This window comes from Setaria viridis, chromosome 1 (genome assembly GCF_005286985.2).
Source record: "Setaria viridis chromosome 1, Setaria_viridis_v4.0, whole genome shotgun sequence".
Lineage (NCBI taxonomy): Eukaryota > Viridiplantae > Streptophyta > Magnoliopsida > Poales > Poaceae > Setaria > Setaria viridis.
Window position 1 is genome coordinate 18,107,542 of NC_048263.2, and position 21,505 is coordinate 18,129,046.

Sequence of the window (21,505 nt, forward strand, 5' to 3'; positions counted from 1 at the left end):
TGTCGCATGTACTCAAGATATGGATTGACTTACTTAGGGGCTATCAAACACTACATCGTGACAGGGTAGTTAAAAAGGTAGCTTTCGGGTTTGTCAAGAAGCATGATGTGAGACATGGTCAATCAAGATGGGATTTGCTCCTCTCTGATTGAGAGTGATATCTCTGGGCCCCTTGAGTGATCGGATTCGAATATGCATGGCCATGCTACGTACGGTTAAGAGTTAACCTACAAAGGGATTCCGAATCACAGGATCGAAAAAGAGCAGTCGGCTTGAAGCTAGACCAAATATTATGAGGCAAAGGGAATAGCATGTACATGATGTTGTGAAGGTTCGTCTGATATGATCTTCATGTGCGTATAGGAGTTAGCACGTCTTGCTAGAGGCCGCTACCGACTATTGGGCCGAGTAGGAGTACTCAAGCCATGTCTATACGTATCTGAACCCATAGGGTCACACACTTAAGGGGCTGGAAGCCCAATTAGGATGTGATCCGAGTTGGATAAGGTTTAGAAGTACTAATGGGCCTCGGACCTAGAGGCCCATCAGGAACCTCTATAAATAGAGGGGTGGGGGTGCCCTAGGGTTTAGACTTTTTGGCGAAACACATCTGTCGCGCCTCCCATGCCCTCGCGTGTTGCAACTCATGGACCTAGAAGTCCGGCTTGCGATGCTTCCTCCCTGCACGTGTGGATACCTTGGAGGTGTTGCGCCGGCAGCACTTGGACGAGCCGACGATGAGCCACGACGAGCCGCAGCACGAGGACGACCTTGCTGCACATGGATGAGCTGCTGAGGTGCCGCTCGACGTTGACGTAATCGACTACGTGTTCGACTACGCTGATCGACTTTGCTACCCCGACACGATTCTACATCTTCCGCACCAGTGCGTCGAGTGGTAATCCCGTGATCCATATACGGCAGTTTTCCTGGTATACGTGATAGAAAAATTTTGTTGTCCAATCTGCCCATGGAGGCTGTGCTCAGGGCAGCCTTCTCTTTCTTACCGGCTGCCTTCTTCCTCTGGCTGCTTAGCTTCTAAAATTTGGAGGCGGGAAGCTTCTTCACGGCTTGCGTGTTCGGTGTCCAACTAGTGCGGAGTCCTCAGCCCGGCCGACCTCATCTGACACATCCTCATTTGACCCAATGAAGGAGTCTTACTCCCAATCAAGGGTGGCAGGCGGCTGGTTGGACTCAGTGGTCGGGCGAACCTTGGGTTGTTGTTGCTCGACCCCTCCAGGAAGTGGCGCTGGGCAAAAGAACTCAAACTCACAGCTCTGGTCAATCAACAAGATTAGTTAGAGACAACACAAAAGCAAAACGAGAATGTCAAATCCATGTAGTTAAGATCATACCTAGTTGGCTGGCCTCTTGAGGGAATACGCTTTGGGGTAGCACTTGATCTGGATGACACCACCAAAGAAATCGCATACCTGGTTGGCAACTTCTTCTTTGGTCACCTTTCGCTACGCCTCGGGTTGGATCTAGTGGTTTTGTGTGTTCATATGTCGGATGGACCCTATTCTTGATAGGGTGCGTTAACCTCCGATAGATGTTGATGCTCATAGCCCCAGCTGTGAGCCCACACCTTTTCAGGTTGGTGATTTCCTCCAAGAGCTGCTTCACCTGCACCATCTTTGTGGAGGTTGGCTAGTTTGACTACTCTAGCATTATTATGGGTGCATATCCACAACAGGGTGGCAACTCAGGCTTCTAATTGGCAAAGATGAACCATTCCTTATGCCACCCTTTGTTTGACTATTCAATTTTCAAATCAAAATATTCATGGACTCTCTTCGGCCTCAGCAAAAATCCACATCCCCAATCACTCGTGGCTTCCCCTTGATCGACACAGTTTTCAATTGATATAGATACTTCCACAGATCGAAATGGGTGAATGCCCAAGTACGTCTCACAAAGGTGGATAGAAACTGCGATATCAAGAATGGAGTTGGGGTTCAAGTGTACAAGCTCGATTTTGTAGTAGTTTAGCAATCCATGGAAGAAGTCCCCGCAAGGGATCCTGAATCCATGCTCAAAGAAGGATGCGTAGACCACCATCTCTATCTTGTCTGAGGACCAATGGTGGTCACCCTTGGATGATGAATGATTGACAACGTTGTGTTGGAATGATGTTGCTCTAAGCTTGTGATGTGCAGGTGTAGGATGCAGTGTGACGGCCGACGGCGTACCCCCTAGGCGGGTTGCCGGTCTAAAACACCGACACACTCCCCTAGCTACTATTGCATCTATTAATCTCATCACCCATGCAATTCCTCAGAACAAGTACACAAGACAGTTGGCTCAACTGGAGGAAATCGCGTACGAACAACTCGATCAACATAATCTGATATAGTCAGTCCAACCCCATCCTAGGGAAGTCAAGATGGCAGCAGCCATAGAGGCCCTCCGTCCAGACCAAGCCAACTCATAGGTGCCAAACCAAGCCAAGCTGTAGCTAAAGATAGTCGGGTAGGACCCTTGGGAGGCCATGGCCACTGTGGGGCTAACCTAGAGCCTGAACGCCCATTTGAAGACCTCTGCAACAAGATTAACACCAGCCGCGATGCCTGTACCATCATCGACGGACGGTGCCGCGAGCATGAGCAAGAAGTCGTATACCCAGGAGATGATACTAATGGGTTTCCCACTTTCTTAAGGCGAGTGAGGAGGACAATTCTACTCGAAAAGTTCAAACCCCCAGGTATCACCATGTACGATGGCAAACAGGACCCAGTTCAAGGGCTCCAGTGCTACTCACTGTCAGTACAAGCAGCTGGAGGAAACTGCGATAGCAACATCATCTACTTCCCCATCTGCATGGAAGCTGCATCACTCACATGGCTCAAATCGTTGGATAAGAACTCCATCGACTCATGGAAGGACCTCAAGGTAGTGTTTAGCAACAACTATGCAGGGGCAATGCAGCGTCCTAGCAGCAGGATCGACTTATTTCATGTTAAATAACAAGGCGAGACCCTACGGAGCTATTTGCGTCGCTTCTTTGACAAGAAGGCCACAATCGTGGATGTCATGGAGCGCGATGTTATAAGCTGCTTCCATAACGGCCTCCACAAGCGCCAGATGTTCCATGACTTCGGTACAAGATGCCCCATTGATGTCAAATCTCTCAAGATCATGGCATAGGAGTGGGCAGATGAAGAAGACAGGGAGATCGAAAGGTTTGAGTCTAATCGCAACAAGGGTTAGAACAATAACAATCAGAAAAATGGCCAACGCAATGACAAGAACCGCAATGATCGCCCCAACAATGACAACTGAAATAACTACTTGGGAGGTCACAACCGCAAGCGAAAGCTAGACAATACTGCTGTGGCAATTTCGCAGTCGTCCAAGAAAGGTGGTGGCAAAAATCAAGATAGACCCTTGAAGCGTCCCCACATAAGTAGAGACTAAATGTGATACAAATATCAGTCCTAAGAGGCTGATAACACATTTATTCGACAGATAATTCAGTTACTGTACAACTCCCGAGGGAGTGGATGTGAGAGCCACACAGTGATAAGAAGTAAATAAACAACAGCGGCTAACCAAGCGACTGCCAAAAGACAGCACTCGGGACTACACGGCAGCAGCAGCATCTTGGAAAGGCCAACACCACAGGCAGCGTTGGGTGCGGACACAACCTCTACTCAAGGTCTTCGACGATGAAGTCCGGGTCTTCCTCTGGAGCATAACAGGCCAGCTCCATGAACTGGAAGGTGTATTCTTCCACGGATCTGTTGCCTTGGCGGAGTTCATGGAACTCATCCGCCTTGCGCTTCATGGTGGCTGCGGGGATATGATAGCGACGGAATTCCGTCACGAACTCATCCCAGGTGATAGTGGAGGCATCCTTGGCGGCAGAGCAGTAGTTCTCCCACCAGGCTAGGGCAGTCCCAGTGAGCTGGTGGGCAGCCAAGAGAACTTTGTCCCTGCCCTCGCAGCCAAATGGCTCCAGCTTCCTCAAGATGACGCGCAACCAGTCATCTGTGTCCAGCGGGTTGACGAACCCGCCAAAAGTGGGTGGCTTGGTCCGGAGGAAGTCCGTCAACTTCTCATTCATGTTCTGTCCGCGGGGCCTCTAGCGGGTAACGGCGTTGGCCAGAGCTTCCAGCAGAAGGGTCTAGTTGTTCATCACTTGAACCAGATCAATAACCGGTGGGGGTGGTGGCTGCTGTGTTCCCACTTAGCTTTCTCCCCTTCCTTCTGGCTGGCTCACTTCCTGTTCCTCAGGAAGCACTGCCGGAGGTGGTTCTTGCCTTTCTGGCTGCCTCTCAGCACTGGGGGTGGCCTGGGCCTGACTTGGGGAAGTCCTGGTGGCACGCTTGGGCGGCATCTGCAGATTGAGTGAGACTTTATGAGAGTGGGATTTGGATTCTAGTGATCTTTAAAGTGGTTATTTCGTATTTTCGAAGAGACAGAATCCACCTCCTGTCGACAAACATAGACTAACAAGCAACAAACACAAGCGATTTTATTTATTTTGCCACGGGGGGGGGGGGGGGGGGTACAACACTGCTGGCTCATTTCAAACAACTTTTTGTAAAGCTTTTCTTTAGTAACCGAACATGGAGTGGGGTTGATCCTACCCAAAGGATCCAAGTTTTTATCGCTATCGGACTCCCCGTCCGCCATAGCGCATGGCACGACTGTCGGACTCTTCCAAAATCCAACACACACGCACACACGCACACATGACCATCTATGCCCAAGTGCTAGTTATGTGACCAAGCCGTAACTCGTTCAATGCCGTGGACACGGCTACCCGGATAGGTTTTAACTCTGTAGAGATTGTACACTTTTCCCACAAGTAGGGTACCGCAGCACGATCACCTTAGTGCCGGTGCGGATCCTAACAAAGCTATTACCCACCTTAGCGAAGACTGGCTAGCCCTCACGAGAGCACCCAAGGGGTTCACAGCTCATCCACGAGACCGTAACCGGGAGCTAAGTCACCAAGATATTACTCCTTTTCCATGGGCTCCCGTTGCTCACCAGCACCCCTGAAGACTAACAGTTCAGCTAGTGGGATTTATGCTAAGCCGTTGCCCATACAACGGTCGAGTGGTTGCACGATGGTTGAATTAGGAAAGATGACACATCAACTCGGTCCTTACTCACGACAAGATGGATATCTCCCGATATTGCTCAACCACCAAGGTACAAGCACAACACCCTGGCATCCCACACAAGGAATACCCATCCATCCTGTCTACACATCCTTTTTCCTTTGAACCCAGAAAGCCATTTTCCTTACTTGCACACACACACACATTTATTTTCCGAAAACATCATTGTAGTGGTGATTGTATTTAAGTAGCAATTCCCTAAGCATTCTAGCGGTGGCTATCGACCAAATAGAGCGAATCATATTTAGAGACAACCATAGGATAACAAGGAATGTTCATAACAATCAAGGGGTGGCTATCCAACCATGTCTTGCGATGAAATAATATGCATTTTGTAAAACGGCCAATAGGTTGTGTTTGAAAAGCTAGGTATTAAATATGCATCAAAAGGGTGAGATTGGACTAGCCGTCTTCAAAGCCTTCTGACAGTTTTGACTCGTGCTGCTGGTCCTCGGGCTCGGGCTCGCGGTCAAACTCCTCCTCGGGATCCTCCTCGGGCAAGCCGCGATCTACGGCACACACAAATGGACACACAAATAAATAAAAGAAAGATCGATTTTTAACCGTGAGCTCCGAACAGAAAACGTGAACGGAAAATAGGTAGAAAGATTATTTTTGGGAAATTTGGATATGGATCGGCGAAAGTATTCTGGAGGATGAAGTGGTGAAATTTGGGATTGATTTAAGGAAGTTTGGCGCATGAAATGATGGGTTAAACATGAATTAGGGGCTTAAACGGAGGTTTAGGACTGACTTATAATAAATCAGGGACCTATTTGTAAATACTTTTGGAGGTGGAGGGGCTTATCCGTGAATAGGTTTATGAGAGTGGTGGAAGGACTGTTTTGCGAATAAGAAGAAACAGGGGGTCAGATCGGAATTTTGGGGAATCTTTCCCCTTCTTCTTTCTTGGGCCGGCTTGGAGATTGGGGAGGAGTGGGGGCGACGGTGGCCGGCCGGCCGGCCTCACCGGCGGCGGCCGTGGGCGGAGGAGGTGGAGGAAAGGGAGGGGCTCCATTTTTCCCTTTACCTTGGGGAGTGGAGATGGGAAGGGGGCAGCCGGTGGTGGCTCAGGTGGTGGCGGCGCACGAGCGGCAGCGTACGGGCGGCGGCGGTGCTTGGCAAGGGAGGGAGCAGGGCGACGTGTGGATGGGTGGGGAGAGGAGCCGGGCGGTGAGGCCCTTTTATAGGCCGGCGAGGGTGGTGCCGTCGGTAGGGGTCCGGGCGGCCGGCGTGCGGTGGGCTGCGTCGGGGGCAGGGCCGGAGCACGGCGTGGCGGGCACGCCGGCGGTATGGGACGGAGGCAGGGTCCGGTAGGCGGCGGTGGGCTCGGGGTATGCGTGCAGCTCGGGGTCGGCGGGCGGCGGTGGCCGGCATGGCACCGGTGCCGTGGCCGGGCCGGAGGCGGAGCAAGGGAGGTAGGGGCCGGCATCGGGGTCCCGGCGCGGGGCCGGTCGACGGGCAGCACGCCTCCCGAGGGCGCCGGCGCGGCCGGCGGGACCAGGCCGAGCGGCACGGGCCCGAGTGGTGCGGGGGGCCGGGGTATGGCGCCAGGAGACCGGGCGCCTGGAGTAAATGCGCCAGGCACCAGGAGGAAGAAAGGGAGAGGAAAGAGAAGAAGGAGGGAGGAAGAAGAAAGAAGGAGGAAGAAAGGAAGAAGGAAAAGAAAAAGGAAAAGGGGAGGGGGAAAAGGGATAGAGAAAAAAAAAAGAGAGACCGACGGCGATTGCGGCACGCGGTCGGAGCACGCACGCGGCGTCTGAAAAATGGCACGTGGCGGAAAAGACGGGCACGGATAAAGAGATAGGGGTCGGCTTGGGTGCCGGGACGGCGAAATCGCCGGGGAGATTTTCGATTTCCGGGAGCTCAGCGGTAAAAAGATTTTGAAGGCGATTTTTAACGGGTGATTTCAGTTGGTGATTTTCGCGGATGTTACAACCCTCGTTCAACGAGCTCCTGAAGAAATAGTGCCCATGGCACCCATACCACAAGAACTCTATGATAGATTGTTTTAGTCTACGAAGATCTATGAAGGACTTGCCAAAGCTATTTGGCACCAAAAGCAAGGGCAAGGCTAAGGAAGACGAAGATGATGATGACAATGGCAAATTTCAGAACCCATCCAACATTGTCAACATCATCTTTAGCGGAACCCCAGGTACTGCTACTAAGCGGTCCTAGAATCTCACCCTTTGAGAGACAATGTCCATTAAACCTATGATGCCAATGTTCCTCAAATGGTTCGAGGTGCCAATTACCTTCTCCAGGAAGGACCAATGGACTAGTTTCTCAAACCTAGGAAAGTATCCCCTCGTCTAGGACCTAGTTCTCGCTGGCTCCACACTTACTAAAGTACTCATCGACAGCGGTAGTGGTCTCAACGACCTGTTTGCCAAGTCACTGAAGAAGATGGGCCTCGACATCACCGATATGCTCACCCCAATGAACTCTCAATTCTATGGGATCGTCCTAGGCAACGCAGTCGTACCCCTCGGATAGGTAATTTTGCCAGTTACCTTTGGGATCAAAGAACACTACCGAACAGAATACATCCGGTTCGAGGTAGAAGACTTCGAAACATCGTACCATGCCATCCTCGGAAGACCAGCATTGGCCAAATTCATGGCCATCCCGCACTACGTGTACTTAGTACTCAAGATGCCAGGACCTAAGGGAGTACTCTCCTTGCGCGAAGACATGAATAGATCGTATGACTGCGACACAGAAGCCGTGGAGCTAGCAGCAACTACCCAAGTACCAAACTCGATGATGCAAGTCTTCGCCGCATCCAAGAAGTTGTCCCCATTAGAACTCGAGATTCTAGAAAAGAAGTCGAGGGCAACCAAGGTTAAGCCAGCAAGTGAAGTAGACATCAAAGCCATTGACCTTGAGACTGATGATAGCTCCAAAACAGGCCTGATCGACACAGGGCTGGATACTAACTAGGAAAGCGCACTAGTCAGCTTCCTCCGGGCCAACTGAGACATCTTCGCGTGAAAACCAGCGAACATGCCAGGGGTGCCTAGAGAGTTAATCGAGCACTCACTCAACGTGAATCCAAAAGCTACGCCAAAAAGGCAATGCCTACGATGATTCGCCTAGGATAGAAGGGAAGCCATCAAGAAAGAGCTAGCCAAACTACAAGCGGTGGGCTTCATAAAAGAAGTCTATCATCTAGAGTGGCTCACCAATCCCATCCTGGTGCGAAAGAAAAACAACAATGAATGGAGGATGTGTGTCGACTACACAAATCTCAACAAGCAGTGTCCAAAGGATCCCTTCGGGGTCCCTATGATCGATCAATTCATCGACTCCATAGCTGCATGCGCCCTCCTCTATTTCCTTGATTGCTACTCGAGGTATGCATGCACTACTTATCAATGGGCAATCCAGGAGTTCTTCAAGAAGCAGCTACACTACAACGTAGAGGCGTATGTGGATGACATGGTTGTTAAGACCAGAAATCCTGGTGACCTGATTGTGGATTTAGAAGAAACTTTCTCAAATTTGCGAGAGTTCCAGTGGAAGCTCAACCTGACAAAGTGCGTCTTCGGCGTGCCCTCTGGAAAACTACTCGGGTTCATCATTAGTCACAAAGATATTGAAACTAACCCCGAGAAGATCTCTGCCATCACCGACATGCATGCCCATCAGGCATCAAGGATGTCCAAAAGCTGACTGGATGCATGGCAGCCCTCAACAGATTCATCTCAAGGATCGGAGAACGGGGCCTACTCTTCTTTAAACTACTCAATTTACAAGACAAGTTTCAGTGGACCGAGGAGGCAGATCAAGCCCTACAACAATTAAAGGACTTCCTATCAAAGCCACCGATCCTCACGGTGCCAAACCCCAATGAAGACTTGCTACTTTACATCACCACAACTACTAACATCGTCAGCACGGTGATCATGGTTGAAAGACCAGAACCAGACCATGTATACAAATTATAAAGGTCCATTCACTTTGTCAGTAAGGTGTTGTCAGATTCCAAGGCTAGATACCCGCCGGTCTAGAAGCTATAATACATAATACTGCTCACCTCATGCAAGTTACGACATTACTTCCAGGAGCACAAAATCTTTGTTGTCACCAACTTCCCCCTGGGAGAAATTCTCCACAACCAGGATGCAACAAAAAGAATATCTCTAAGTAGGCGGTAGAACTTGGATCATTGTCCCTAGAATTCAAATAAGGAACTGCAATCAAGTCCTAAGCCCTAGTCGATTTCATGGCAGAGCGGCGGGAGAATCAACTACCAACACCAGCGGAGCGTCTAGAGCATTGGGTCATGTATTTCGATGGATCACTCAAGCTCGAGGGTGCCGGCGCAGGAGTGCTCTTGATATCTCCCAAAGGCGAACAACTCAAGTATCTCCTGCAAATCTTCTAGGAAGTATCCAAGAATGAAGCTGAATATGAGGTGCTTCTGCACAGGCTCCGCCTGGCAGTCTCACTAGGAATAAAGCGATTGTTGGTCTACGAAGACTCAATGGTGGTGATCAATCAAGTCAACAATGAGTGGGACCACCACAAGGAAAACATGTATGCATATTTCCTAGAAGTACGCAAGCTAGAGAACAAATTCTCTAGTGTGGAGTTCCACCATGTAGTTCTCGACAACAACGTTGCCGCGGACATCCTATCCAAGCTTGAATCTACTCGTGCTCAAGTTCCAGCTTGGGTTTTTGTCCATGAGCTACACAAGCCATCCATAACGGAGCTGGCACCATCAACAACCACTGATCGAGGTCCTACCACACCAAATCGGAAGGTCATGATGATTGATGTAGACTGGAGAATCCTCTTCATCGACTACATCAAAGAGCACAAGTTACCATAAGACAAGATAGATCAGAGCAAGTCTTACAATGTAGCAAGAACTATATTCTAGTCAGAGACAAGCTTTACAGAAGAGGCGCATTGTTAGGAGTACTCATGAAATGTGTCTCACAACAAGATGACAAGGACATACTGGAGGATATCCACAAAGGCATTTGTGGCAACCACGTGTCCTCATGCACAATCGTGGGTAAAGCTTTCAGATTAAGGTTCTATTGGCCTACAGCTTTCGCTGACGCCGAGGAACTAGTCCACCGATGCCAGGGGTGCTAATTCTTCTCCAAGCAACAGCACATCCTTGCCTACAAGCTAATCACCATACCACACTCTTGGCCCTTTGCATGCTGGAGGCTCGACATGGTTGGCCCACTCCCCACGGTGCCTAGAGGATTCAACCGAGTACTAGTGGCAATTGACAAGTTTACCAAGTGGATCGAGGTGAAGCCAGTAACCTACCCAAAGGCAGATAGAGTACTTGACTTCCTCGATGAAATTGTCCACCGCTACGGCTTCCCCAATCGCATTATCACAGACCAGGGCTCCAACTTCAACAATCACGAGTTCTAGGAATACTGCGAGAATAGTAGGATCAATGTCTGGTATGTCTCTGTTGCTCATCCGTGGGCCAATGACCAGGTTGAGCGCACCAATGGTGGAGGCTGTATGATATCAGAAACATGAAAGGAGGCAAGTGGCTCAAAGAACTACCCAATGTAATCTGGGGGCTCCATACTCAGTCGTGCAAGCCTACAGAGCAATCACCCTACTTCCTGGTCTACAGATCCAAAGTTGTCCTTCCTACCGTTGTGATGTGAAAATCTCCAACAGTCCAGCAGTAGGAGGAAGGTGCAGCAGAAGAAATAAGATGCCTAGACTTAGACAGGCTTGAAGAAGCTCGCTGTGTAGCACTCATCCAATCTGCAAGGTACCTTGAAGGAATCCACCGCTATCATGATCGCAACATCAAAGAATGTTTGTTCAATATAGGCGATATGATCCTCAAGCGTATTCAAGACACCAAGGGGCTACACAAGCTAAATTCACCATGGGAGGGACCATTTGTCATCTCCAACGTCACTAGACCTAGGTCTTATAGGCTCCAACATCTCTCTAGTAAAGACATCGATAACTTGTGGAACATCGAGCAACTCTGTCGATTTTATCCCTAAATCGGCCATCGACCCTAGTTGTAGAATTACTACTCAACAAAGCAGTCATTCGACTACTTATTTTTGTTTTATCACGGCTTGCAGAAGCAATTTTGCAGTAATCCTAAATGAGCTATTCAGCTCCCTAGGCAAAATGGACTAAATAGCAGCTTGTAATAACAAGTCTGCACAACACCAATGAGCTATTCAGCTCTCTGGGAAAAAGTTGCCCAAATACGGCTAGTAATAACAAGTCTGCAACATTTTTGAGTTATTCAACACACTGGACAAAATTGTCCAATCGCGGCTTGCAAAGAAGTCTACAATTATTTTCATGAGTTAGTTAACTCACTAGACACATCTGTCCCTTGCGACTTGCAAAAAAGAAGCCATCAGTACCTCGGGAATAAATTAACTACCTGAGAGACTATCCACCATACAAGTATGTCTAGTTGCGGCTTGTAATAATAAGTCTGCAGTTCCAAGGTTTCCAAAGCGTAACATCAATACAACTCAGAGAGGTTGTAAAGATAGGCTCTATTTGTTGAAACCCTGAACAGACCTCTATTAAAGAAGTCTACAGCCCAGGCAGCTCGAGTACTCGTGCACCGCAACAAAGGAACACACAACAAAAGTACTCACAACTAGCACTTGATGAGGCTCATCATAGAAGCCTTGTGCGCAGACACTCACATCTACTGTACGAGCAAATATCAGGGAAGATTGTGAGATGTACTAAAAATAATAAGTCGAAAGCAACAAAGATTGTAATAAGACATAGAAATATTTACATTACAAAGCATTCATATCATGTTTTATAGTACAGAACTAATGTTTGCTTTGATACAGAACTACTCAAGGACTAGATGATTAGCTACTTCTTCAGCAATTGGGGCCATCTCCTACATATATTGTTGAAAGGCTTCATTAGTGCAGTCACCCACCATGCGTTCAGCAACGAGTGCCAAATTGGCTTTTGGGTAGAATGACTTCATGAAGCTCAACACTTGTTGGGAGATCGACTTGGCCATCTTTTAGATGTAGCTGTACAATTTGTCTGGCACGTCCTTGAGTATTTCTGCTAGAGGACGTGGCTCCACACCTTCAATTGGAGGCTCTATCATATCCGCAATGGGCTGGGTGGCTTCACAGATTTGCTTCAGAGCAAAGGAAGCATTCTCCGCCTCTGCCTCACAGGTCTTCAAAGTCTCCATAGCTTGAACAAGGTCAGCCTCGCCATCCTCGCACATCTTTTCTCCATCTCGAGGTGATGCTCCAACTTCTCAACATGAAGTACAAGCTTATCATGCTGGTCGGTCACACAGTAATAAGAATTCTTCCAATCCGTGACCTGTGCCTCGAGATCCTTCTTAACCTTTTTCAGAGCTATACATGGATATACAATAAGGGTTAAGGATTACAAAGCATCAAAAGACAACAAGTCACAAGAGCAAATGATTACCTTTTACTTTTAGCTCAAGGACCTTTTCCGCCCAACAAGATGATCCTTTTGCTCCGTGAGCTCGTGAATACGATTGCGGTACTCGGTGGCTGTCCCATCGAACTTCATAAGTAACCGCAAGGAGTACTCTTCCTCCTTGGCAAGCTCCACCTCCAGCACCTCTGCGCAAAATACTATATCACCACACCCTTGAAGCATCTGTGACTTGCGGCGGGAGCGCTCAACGATGTCCTACAGCACAAAAATCAGTACTCGTGACAATTCATGAGCACAAATTTATTAATTACCTCCAACAAGACAAGGGAAGGAGGATATACCTGCATATAGTTGCCAAGGTGACGATGCGACTCCATCATCAGCGACACCATCTCAGGGTTCAGTAATGAGTCATCGATCAATTGGAAGTCCTCCAGACAGATATTCTTATTGGCTTTAGATTCTGCATGGAATTTTCTTTGCGGCACCAACGCGTGACTACTCGATGGCCCAACCACTGTGGTTTCCATCACTATGGCTTCCAGAGCTGATTCCGTTTCAATCTCCACAACTAGCTCAGGGGCTACAGGAGACGCCACGATGCCAGGAGTAACCACTGGGCCCTTGGGCAATGGCTCGGAGGCTGGCACTATCGTACATACATCTTTGGGTCCACCAGAAGGTTTGGACAGTCCTGAATACAGAGCTGGACACCGAGACGTATCTAACATGGAGGCTGTGGCGTAGGACGGCATAGTCTACGTGGCAAGATAGGACCTAGTTGAGGATTAGGAAAAGTACTCATAGCAATTAGAGTAGGATTCACGTAGTCGAATCCAACTAGTATTCTTGTAAATCAACCGAACTGTAACCCTACCCCGGGCAATATAAGGTGAGGCAGGGACCCCCTCCAAAGCAATTCAATCCAACCAACACACAGGACATAGGATATTACGCTATTTAGCGGCCCGAACCTATCTAAATTGTGTGTCTGTGTTTACCTTCGAGTTCCAGATCTCGGCGAGCCCCACAAACCAAACACTACCTTGAGCACCCCCCTCGATCGGTTGCCAGGTCTAAACACCGACAGGCACTTCTACACTAGCCATTGACTCAACTACCTTGTCAATCAATGTAGCCACACTGGCTGCAACACTCGGAGTAGTTGTTGTCCCTTTAGGTTCCTCTTGAGGCGTGAGGGTTGCCGGCGCTAGGGCAAGATCTTTTGGTGAGGGGCCAAGGCCATCAGTACTTGATTTTTTACCAGCCCCAACAATTCCATATCAGAGGATTTCCTGCATAAGACAAAGCTTTAGCGACACAATAAGTCAATTTTGAGTTACAATTAGCACTCGAAAGAAGCATAAATATTACTTTGAAGACCCCCTCAGCCGTAGGGTGGGTTCACCAAACAGTCGCAGTGGCTTGATAGTTGCAGATGATGCTTTCGGCACAGCCTACACATCCACAACGGGATCTTGGCTAGCATTAAGCTTCGCCCGCTGCTTGAGTTGTATCTGCGCCTATAGGGTTCACCACCTGTGGATCAACCTGAATGAGATCTTAAGGTTCTGGATCATCCTCAATCTTGATAAACTCCTCGGTGATCGGTGACTTATTTTGAGCGGCCACATTAGCCACCTTCTCGGCTTTGGTCGCCTCGTCGAGTACCTGCAAACCACCAGTATCATGTTAATTAGACATGCTAGTGGCATTGGAGACACCTTTTGGGAGTATGTGATACTCAGAACCTTGTCCTTCCTCATAGGTAATTACCTTGGGGCGCACATTGTCCGCAGCAATGGATTTCTTCACGGCCCGTTTTGCAACAATGGTTCATTTCTTCTTCGAAGGTGGAGGGATCGCAGCTTCAAGCTCCTCTATTGCAGAGCGTTTCTTCACTACAGAGGAAGATCCAGCCTTCGCAGATGCAGGTCTCGACTTCATATTTCTCTGTGGCATCAGAACAAGTGCTGTTGGAGGACTCTACTTCTTCCTCCTCCTGGTCATCACCTATCATGCCTCCCCATGTAAACACACAAGGAACGACTTCATAGACTTTTTCGAATCTGGGAGGAGGAGTAGAGAAGTATAAAGCAACATCCTGCAAAATGAGACAAGTCAGTTGACAAGTACATTCAAAATAAGTAGTTGGGGGCTGAGGCCACAAGTACTTACAGGCTTCGGCGGGTTCACAACACTGAACTCTCGCACAATAGTGGGGATCTTGCCCACATTCTTGAACATTCGTTTGAGCCTAGCCATGATCTCATCCGTGTTGATTTCGTCGCGAGAGAATCTAGAAGGATCATCAAGATCGGTGTACTCATATCCTAAGTGACAACGCTGCTACTGTCGGTGTTTTAGACCGGCAACCCGCCTAGGGGGTACCCTAGGTGGTCTTTTATGCGGTAAGGGTCGTTGAGAATCAAGGAATCAATGGTGACGCAAGGAACACGATTTAGACAGGTTCGGGCCGCTAGATCGCGTAATACCCTACGTCCTGTGTGTTGGTTTGTATTGATCTTGGGGATTAATGATTTTGAGTTGTCCTCGTGTGTTGAGGTCTTGGGTGTTGAGGTAGGACCTGCCAAGCTAGGTACCCTTGCCCTCCTTTATATACTCCAGGGGGCAGAGTACTAGTCGGATTACAAGAAGGAGTCCTAGTAGGAGTACACGGGACTAGTCCTAGTCGGATTACAGGGGAATCCTAGTAGGAGTCTGACTTCTTCCTTCCTTGCGGGTACTGGGGATGTATCCCCAACAGCTACCGTGGCTGAATCCGTCGCTTCATAAAGCTGAATGCGATGCCAAGATCGGTCAGACCTTGTTCCTTTAGATCTACTAGCCGCTTCACCATCTCTGGTACTAGCAGGCAATCACCATTTTTTAGCTCATCAAGCTAGCGGTTGTTCCACGAGTTGTGATGCCCTGTTAGCTTGGGTAGTTTTGGATCATGGTTGCCAATGTAGCACCGCTTCTCCTTCCACCTAGCATTGGAATCTATCAACTCATAATCCAGATATTGGCTCCTCATTGTTTCCCACATCTGGATCCCGGCGCCTCCAACCACGAGGGTATGATCTTTTGCAGGTTGAGGCTTCACATGGAAAATTTTTAGAAACAACTGAAAGTGCAGCCTGGTCCCTAGGAAGGCTTTGCACAAGTGAACAAAGATTGTAGTATGGAGGATCCCATTGGGGTTCAGATGCACCAACTCCAATTTATAATAATGCAATAAACCCCGAAAGAAATCTGAAGAGAGCAATGCAAGGCCGCACTCGATGAAGCCAGCAAAAATTACCGTCTCATCGGGGTAGGACTCCAAAGGGCAGGCATTGCAATATGCAAAACTTCAGTTGATGAATTACTGACCTTGGAGTAGATTGGCGGCTATGAGCGCCTCGATGTCCTCCTCCTTTAGAATCGACTGCTTCTAGGCAAGGATTTGGCGGCGCAGTTTGATCGGTCTTCCTGTACTTCAGCGCTGGCAACTGTGGCTCCTTCTTCTTATCATACCTTTTCTTCTTCTCGCCCTAGACAACTTTGGACGCAGCAACCTTCCTTCCCATCTGTGATGTCACGAGCGTTTTCAGTCGAATTCACTCGGAGGCTGCTTGGTGGGGAGACGGTGGCGCAAGTTTTCAAAGATCGAACAATGGCGGTGGCGCTAGGTCTACAGTGTGGAGGTTGGACAGACAAATGGTAAAGGTAAAATGGAAGGGATAACTTCCTCCGTTATTTATCACAGTGGCGCGGTGACAATGGTGCAAATAAAGGGATTTTGGTTTCACGGATCCGTAGATTTCGGGACACCTAAATTGGCAGCTACCTTTATTTTTTGAAGAGATAAGATTTCCTTTCCGAGATGGTCATGTTGACCAAAGATTGACCCTTATACCACCAAACTAGTCGGCAAAAGGTTCGGGGGCTGTGTGCCATGTGTCCATCGATAAAAAAGTTTTTTCTCTGGGTTTGAAGGGGAAAGTAATGTAAATTACAGATTGACCCTAAGCCTGATTCTTCGATTCAACCTAAGGCTCAGGGGCTACTCCATATTGAGTGCAACTTTCGTCGCACTTCCATATAAAATTCAAGATTGAAGGATATGAGAATGAGTTGAATAAGGTTTGAGTACTTTCTAGCCGCATGGCAGTCTTTGGGTATCTTTGAAGATTCAACCAGATGAAGTATTCAAAGAGTACCAAAATTAGTTTGTGAAGTCTACAAAAGTACTTGGAACTTGCTGCATTTGACTAAAAAGTACTCGAGGGTTTGTCGTACATACATCTATGGGCCCACCAAGAGGTTTGGATAGTCCTAAATATGGGACTGGATACCGAGACATATCTGACATGGAGAATATGGCGCAGGACGGCGTAATCTACGTGGAAAGATAGGAACTAGTCGATAATTAGAAAAGTACCTGTAGTAATAAGCATCTAGTCGAATCCGACTATTATTCTTGTAACCAACCAATGTGTAACCCTGCCCTTGGCAATATAAGGTGAGGCAGGGAACCCCTCCAAAATAATTCAATCCATCCAACACACAGGGCGTAGGGTATTACGCTCTTCAACGGCCCGAACCTGTCTAAATCGTGTGTCTGCGTTTACCTTCGAGTTCATGATCTTGGCGAGCCCCACTAATCAAAACACTACCTCGGGCACCCCCCTCGGTAGGTTGCCGGTTTAAACACCGACAGTATACATGAGTAGTATAATTAGTATAAGGGTATTATGGTAAAAGAACACAAATGACATCATTATAATTTTATTTTTAACACTAGCATAAAGTTTAAACGACCCTTTTCATTTTAAATATTACTTTTTACAATATAATAATTACTAAATTGTTCATAATAATGAACAATTAGATCTTATATATGTACTGTATACTACTAAGTAGTAGTATTGTGTATCGTAAAAGAGCTCTCATGTACACCACATGGTATGACTGAAAATTCTGCAGCACAAGTCGTTCTGACACTTCAAGGCCGTATTGAATCTAACGAGTTCAGACTATAATCATTTATCTATTGGTACCGACCACCGTTGACACAAGAAGTTCAATCTATAAACAGGACATCCAATTAATCGATTGGCAGGTGAGCATTTTATTGGAACAAATGCATGGTCCAGAAATAGTTTTAGTGTGTGCGCTGCGCATGGCTTCACAAGCAAGGACTCTGTCACGTCCTTCAGTCACGGCACAAAATGTTCATGCAGCGATGCTGCTGTTAGCATCACAGAGCCTGGTACTTGTCGCGATTTCAGAGTCCACAGGAACAAGATGCAGAAAATTCTTATCAGAATTACTGCTATTTCGCGGAGACGACGTCCAATTTTTCATCTATTACATTGTCATCAAGAATCTCGACAAGAACCAATGCCAGGCCGCTTATAATCTATAGCTACAAGAAGGGAACGTATCTCCAGCCTGCTTCACTTGCTCCTTCTGTGTTGTCATGAATCAAGGACTCGTCCACAGCGACCAATCGAGCAGATAGAAGTTTGGTCGTGAATCTCTTTCTTGATGGCTGAATCCTAGCTCCAGCGAGCGTAACAGAGGGATTGCGGGAGATACAGAGCCACAGAGGGGCCCCGGCTTGTCCGGAGCAGCTGATGCCGGCCCTAGGTTTGAAGACGAGCCGGCATCCTATCTTTCCTCTTCCACCAAAACACACGACCCCATCACCCTCGTGGCCCTGCCTCCTTGGCCCTCGCCCTGCCATGTGCCCCGGCAGTCTCGCACCTCCGCTCGCCCGCCCTTAAATAACACCCCTCGCCTGCGCCCGTCTCCAACACACAGCTTCTACATCATCAAAGCATCAAAAGCTTCTTGTTCCTGTTCCTCGTCACCGCATTGCAGGACAAACGGCTATAGTGCAACAGCAGCTGCTAGCTAGCTTTGCTCATATCTATCGTGATCAAAGCAAAGCAGTCAGCAATGGCGAAGAAGATGGCGCAGTCGGCGAGCCTGAAGCAGATCCTGAGGCGGTGCTCAAGCCTGGGGCGGCGGCAGCAGGACGTGGTGCCGAGGGGGCACTTCCCTGTGTACGTCGGCGAGAGCCGGTGCCGGTTCGTCGTGCCCATCGCCTGCCTGGAGCACCCGCAGTTCCTCGTGCTCCTGCGGATGGCCGAGGAGGAGTTCGGCTTCGACCACGACGCCGCCATCACCCTGCCCTGCGACGAGGCCGTCTTCGAGGCGCTCCTCGCCTCCTTGGTGCACTGACCGCCGACCCCCAGTCACTGCCAGGGTACGTCGAAGAGGATGCGCCCGGCATTGATTGGAACATGGGTGGTCGGTGACGGGAGATTGACCCCGGACCACTCTGCTTCGGTTGCCCGATGGTTGATCTGTTAATTACAGTGCGTGTAGCAAGATTGATGATGTCGTAGTTAGCCTAGTGTACGTACGCATGTATATACTGCCATGATGGTTTCGATTCATTTGTTCCTCGATTGGTTTTTTAATGATCAGTGAAGGAGGACACAGCTACATGATTGCCTGAAACTCTTGAGTTCTTCAGACTTATGACAAGTAATTACCATCCTTTTTTTCCCCAAAAAAGCATTCTTGTTCGCAAACATACTCCAGTAAGTCAAAGTGCACTTGCTCAAAAAATGACAATAAGTCAAACACAGTCAGAGTAATTTTCTCCAGAGGAGCTGTGAATAGAGCAGCTCTGTGCATGCCATGTGGAATCATGCTGAAAGAGTATTTGAAGGGCGGAGGCTCATCAGATCCTTCTAGTGCGCAGAGATTCGAAATTCAAAAACGCGCCACTAGGTAAAAATTGGGATGCAATCTCTACTTAAAACTAAGAGGAATACAAAAACATAGGAGTATTTTGTGAGTTGTGTCAGTACAACAGACTTCGCTTTTAATTTTTTTTTATCTTTTGTGTGCTCAATTCCTTTAGTTGTATAATCAGCAGTATGGCTGAAAAATTGTAAAAATAAGCTGTGTGCACTTGCAGAGGAAGGATTTACACAATGCATGGAGAAGCGTAGAAATTCGAAGCAGTTGGTTTTTGCAAGGAAAAGATTACTGCTATATGTATGATACACTCGGTCCAATTATCTTAGGATAAAACTAAAATTTACTGGAATTTGAAATGGAGGGAGTAGAATCTTTAATTAGGATGACTTGCGTGCAGCGAAAAGTTGAGAATGCCGAAACAACCAATATTTGAAAGTCGAAAAGAGGATTTTTTTCCTAGCCTGCAATATTACACCCTTCTATTTGGTCCAAATCCAAATAAGGCCTCGATTTTGAGGGCAAACACTGAAGAAACTTTGTGGTGGCTATCGTCATGTGACTCTTATCTTCCTCTATAGCCGTCGTTTAACATGTTGCTCTGCCCTGCCCCCATCTCTTGTTAAAACGTCCCTGTCACCTCGCCTGCTTACCACATTCCTGATACCACCGCTACGCACCAACTCTCATCTCATCTCGTCTAGTTGCTGCAGCCCCCGGTTAATAATTGCTCGCCAATGAGTGTAACCAACACCGTTGATCGGCCGCTGAAATCTTGGTCTAATATCAACGCAGCATGCCACAACCCACAACCGCCCCGGTATCTTACCAGAACACACACCCACGCGCACATGCCGTGTTGTTGCTTTACTTGTAGGCTCGGCTCCTCCGAGCTCGCCCCACGCATTCATTGGTGGGAGAAGATAGAGCTAGCGAAGGGGAAGAGCTGCAGTAGCCAGCAGAGCGGACAGCCAGCTCGGCCGGACGGCAGAGCCCACCCGCGTGCGTACGAATCCGTTTCTGTGGATCACGGCGCTCGCGAACCCGCCGCCGGGCTGGCCGGGTGGCCAGGTGGAGCCGGCGGCCACGCGCGCGCGCCTTCCCGGGCCGAGCCCGTTCCCCGCTAATAATTCGCTTGCCCTGAGCCGCTCTCTGGATGACGAGAGATTTGGGCAAGTAAAGCGAGATCAGGTAGGGTCAGCGTGACAGCTACGAGGGAACGACGATTTGCTTCACGGAGGAGGGGGTCTTTTTGGGTGCGATGTGATGCGGACAGGCTCGGAAGAGATCGCGGTGGCGATGGATTATGTGGGGGTGCGTACCTGAGAGAGAGGGGGGCGCGGGGACGGCAGGTTTGTACTGGACCGTAGGCGGTACGAGTAGGACGGTCCAGTTGATTTTTGGTTGTTACGCCAGGGTCCTGTTCCTGGGTACTGGAGCCCAGCTGCAACTCTCAAGCGTAACCCTTGTCGCACTGACAAGGCAATCCGATTGGTTACGGATTGTATATATATAGAAAGATTTTTCTAGGAATAGTTTCATATGTGCTATCACTAGGAAAGTAACTTTATGAAATGACTAAAGTACTTGGTTATGACGAGTGTCCGGTTGCAGCATTTGATGTTCCTACCATCGCTTCAAACAAAGTATGCCTTTACAACATGACCCTATGGCCAGTTTAATTAGGCTCCTCGCTAAAAAAAGATTAATTGCGTTCGCTAAACTGAAAAATTAAAACCTTTTTGTGAAATTTTATTGAGGCACGGTAAAAAGAACTAGGGTAAAATCACAGATTTGAAAAAACTTATCCAAAACCCTCACACTATTCACCGACTAGGAGCTCACAAATTTGTCCAACTATTGCACCTTTAACGAGTCGGTACGACGACGCACTACTAAAAATATGAGCATTCGTCCTCGATCTTAGTACCGGTTGCTTTTTAACCCGATATTAATGTACCGGGTCCAAAATTGAAGGTTCCCGAAGGTCTTTTAGTACCGGGTCGTAACACCACCCGATACTAAAGTGACCCTTTAGTACCGGGTGATGTTATGACCCGGTACTAATAAGACAAGAACTTTTAGTACTAGGCCATAACACCAACCAGTACTAAATGGTCGCTTTCAATACTGGGTGTTATGACCCGGTACTAAAGGTCTCTCCACAGGTTACTTCAAAAGGA

At 48.3% G+C, this 21,505-nt stretch overlaps 1 protein-coding gene across 1 annotated transcript; it reads left to right on the forward strand.

Annotated features, from left to right (window-relative positions):
- The first annotated feature begins 18,167 nt into the window (after positions 1–18,167).
- LOC117860029 (protein SMALL AUXIN UP-REGULATED RNA 51) lies at positions 18,168–19,076 on the forward strand. Its single transcript, XM_034743237.2, has one exon. The coding sequence runs from the start codon at positions 18,510–18,512 to the stop codon at positions 18,792–18,794; it is 285 nt and encodes a 94-aa protein (XP_034599128.1). The 5' UTR covers positions 18,168–18,509; the 3' UTR covers positions 18,795–19,076.
- Positions 19,077–21,505: the final 2,429 nt, after the last annotated feature.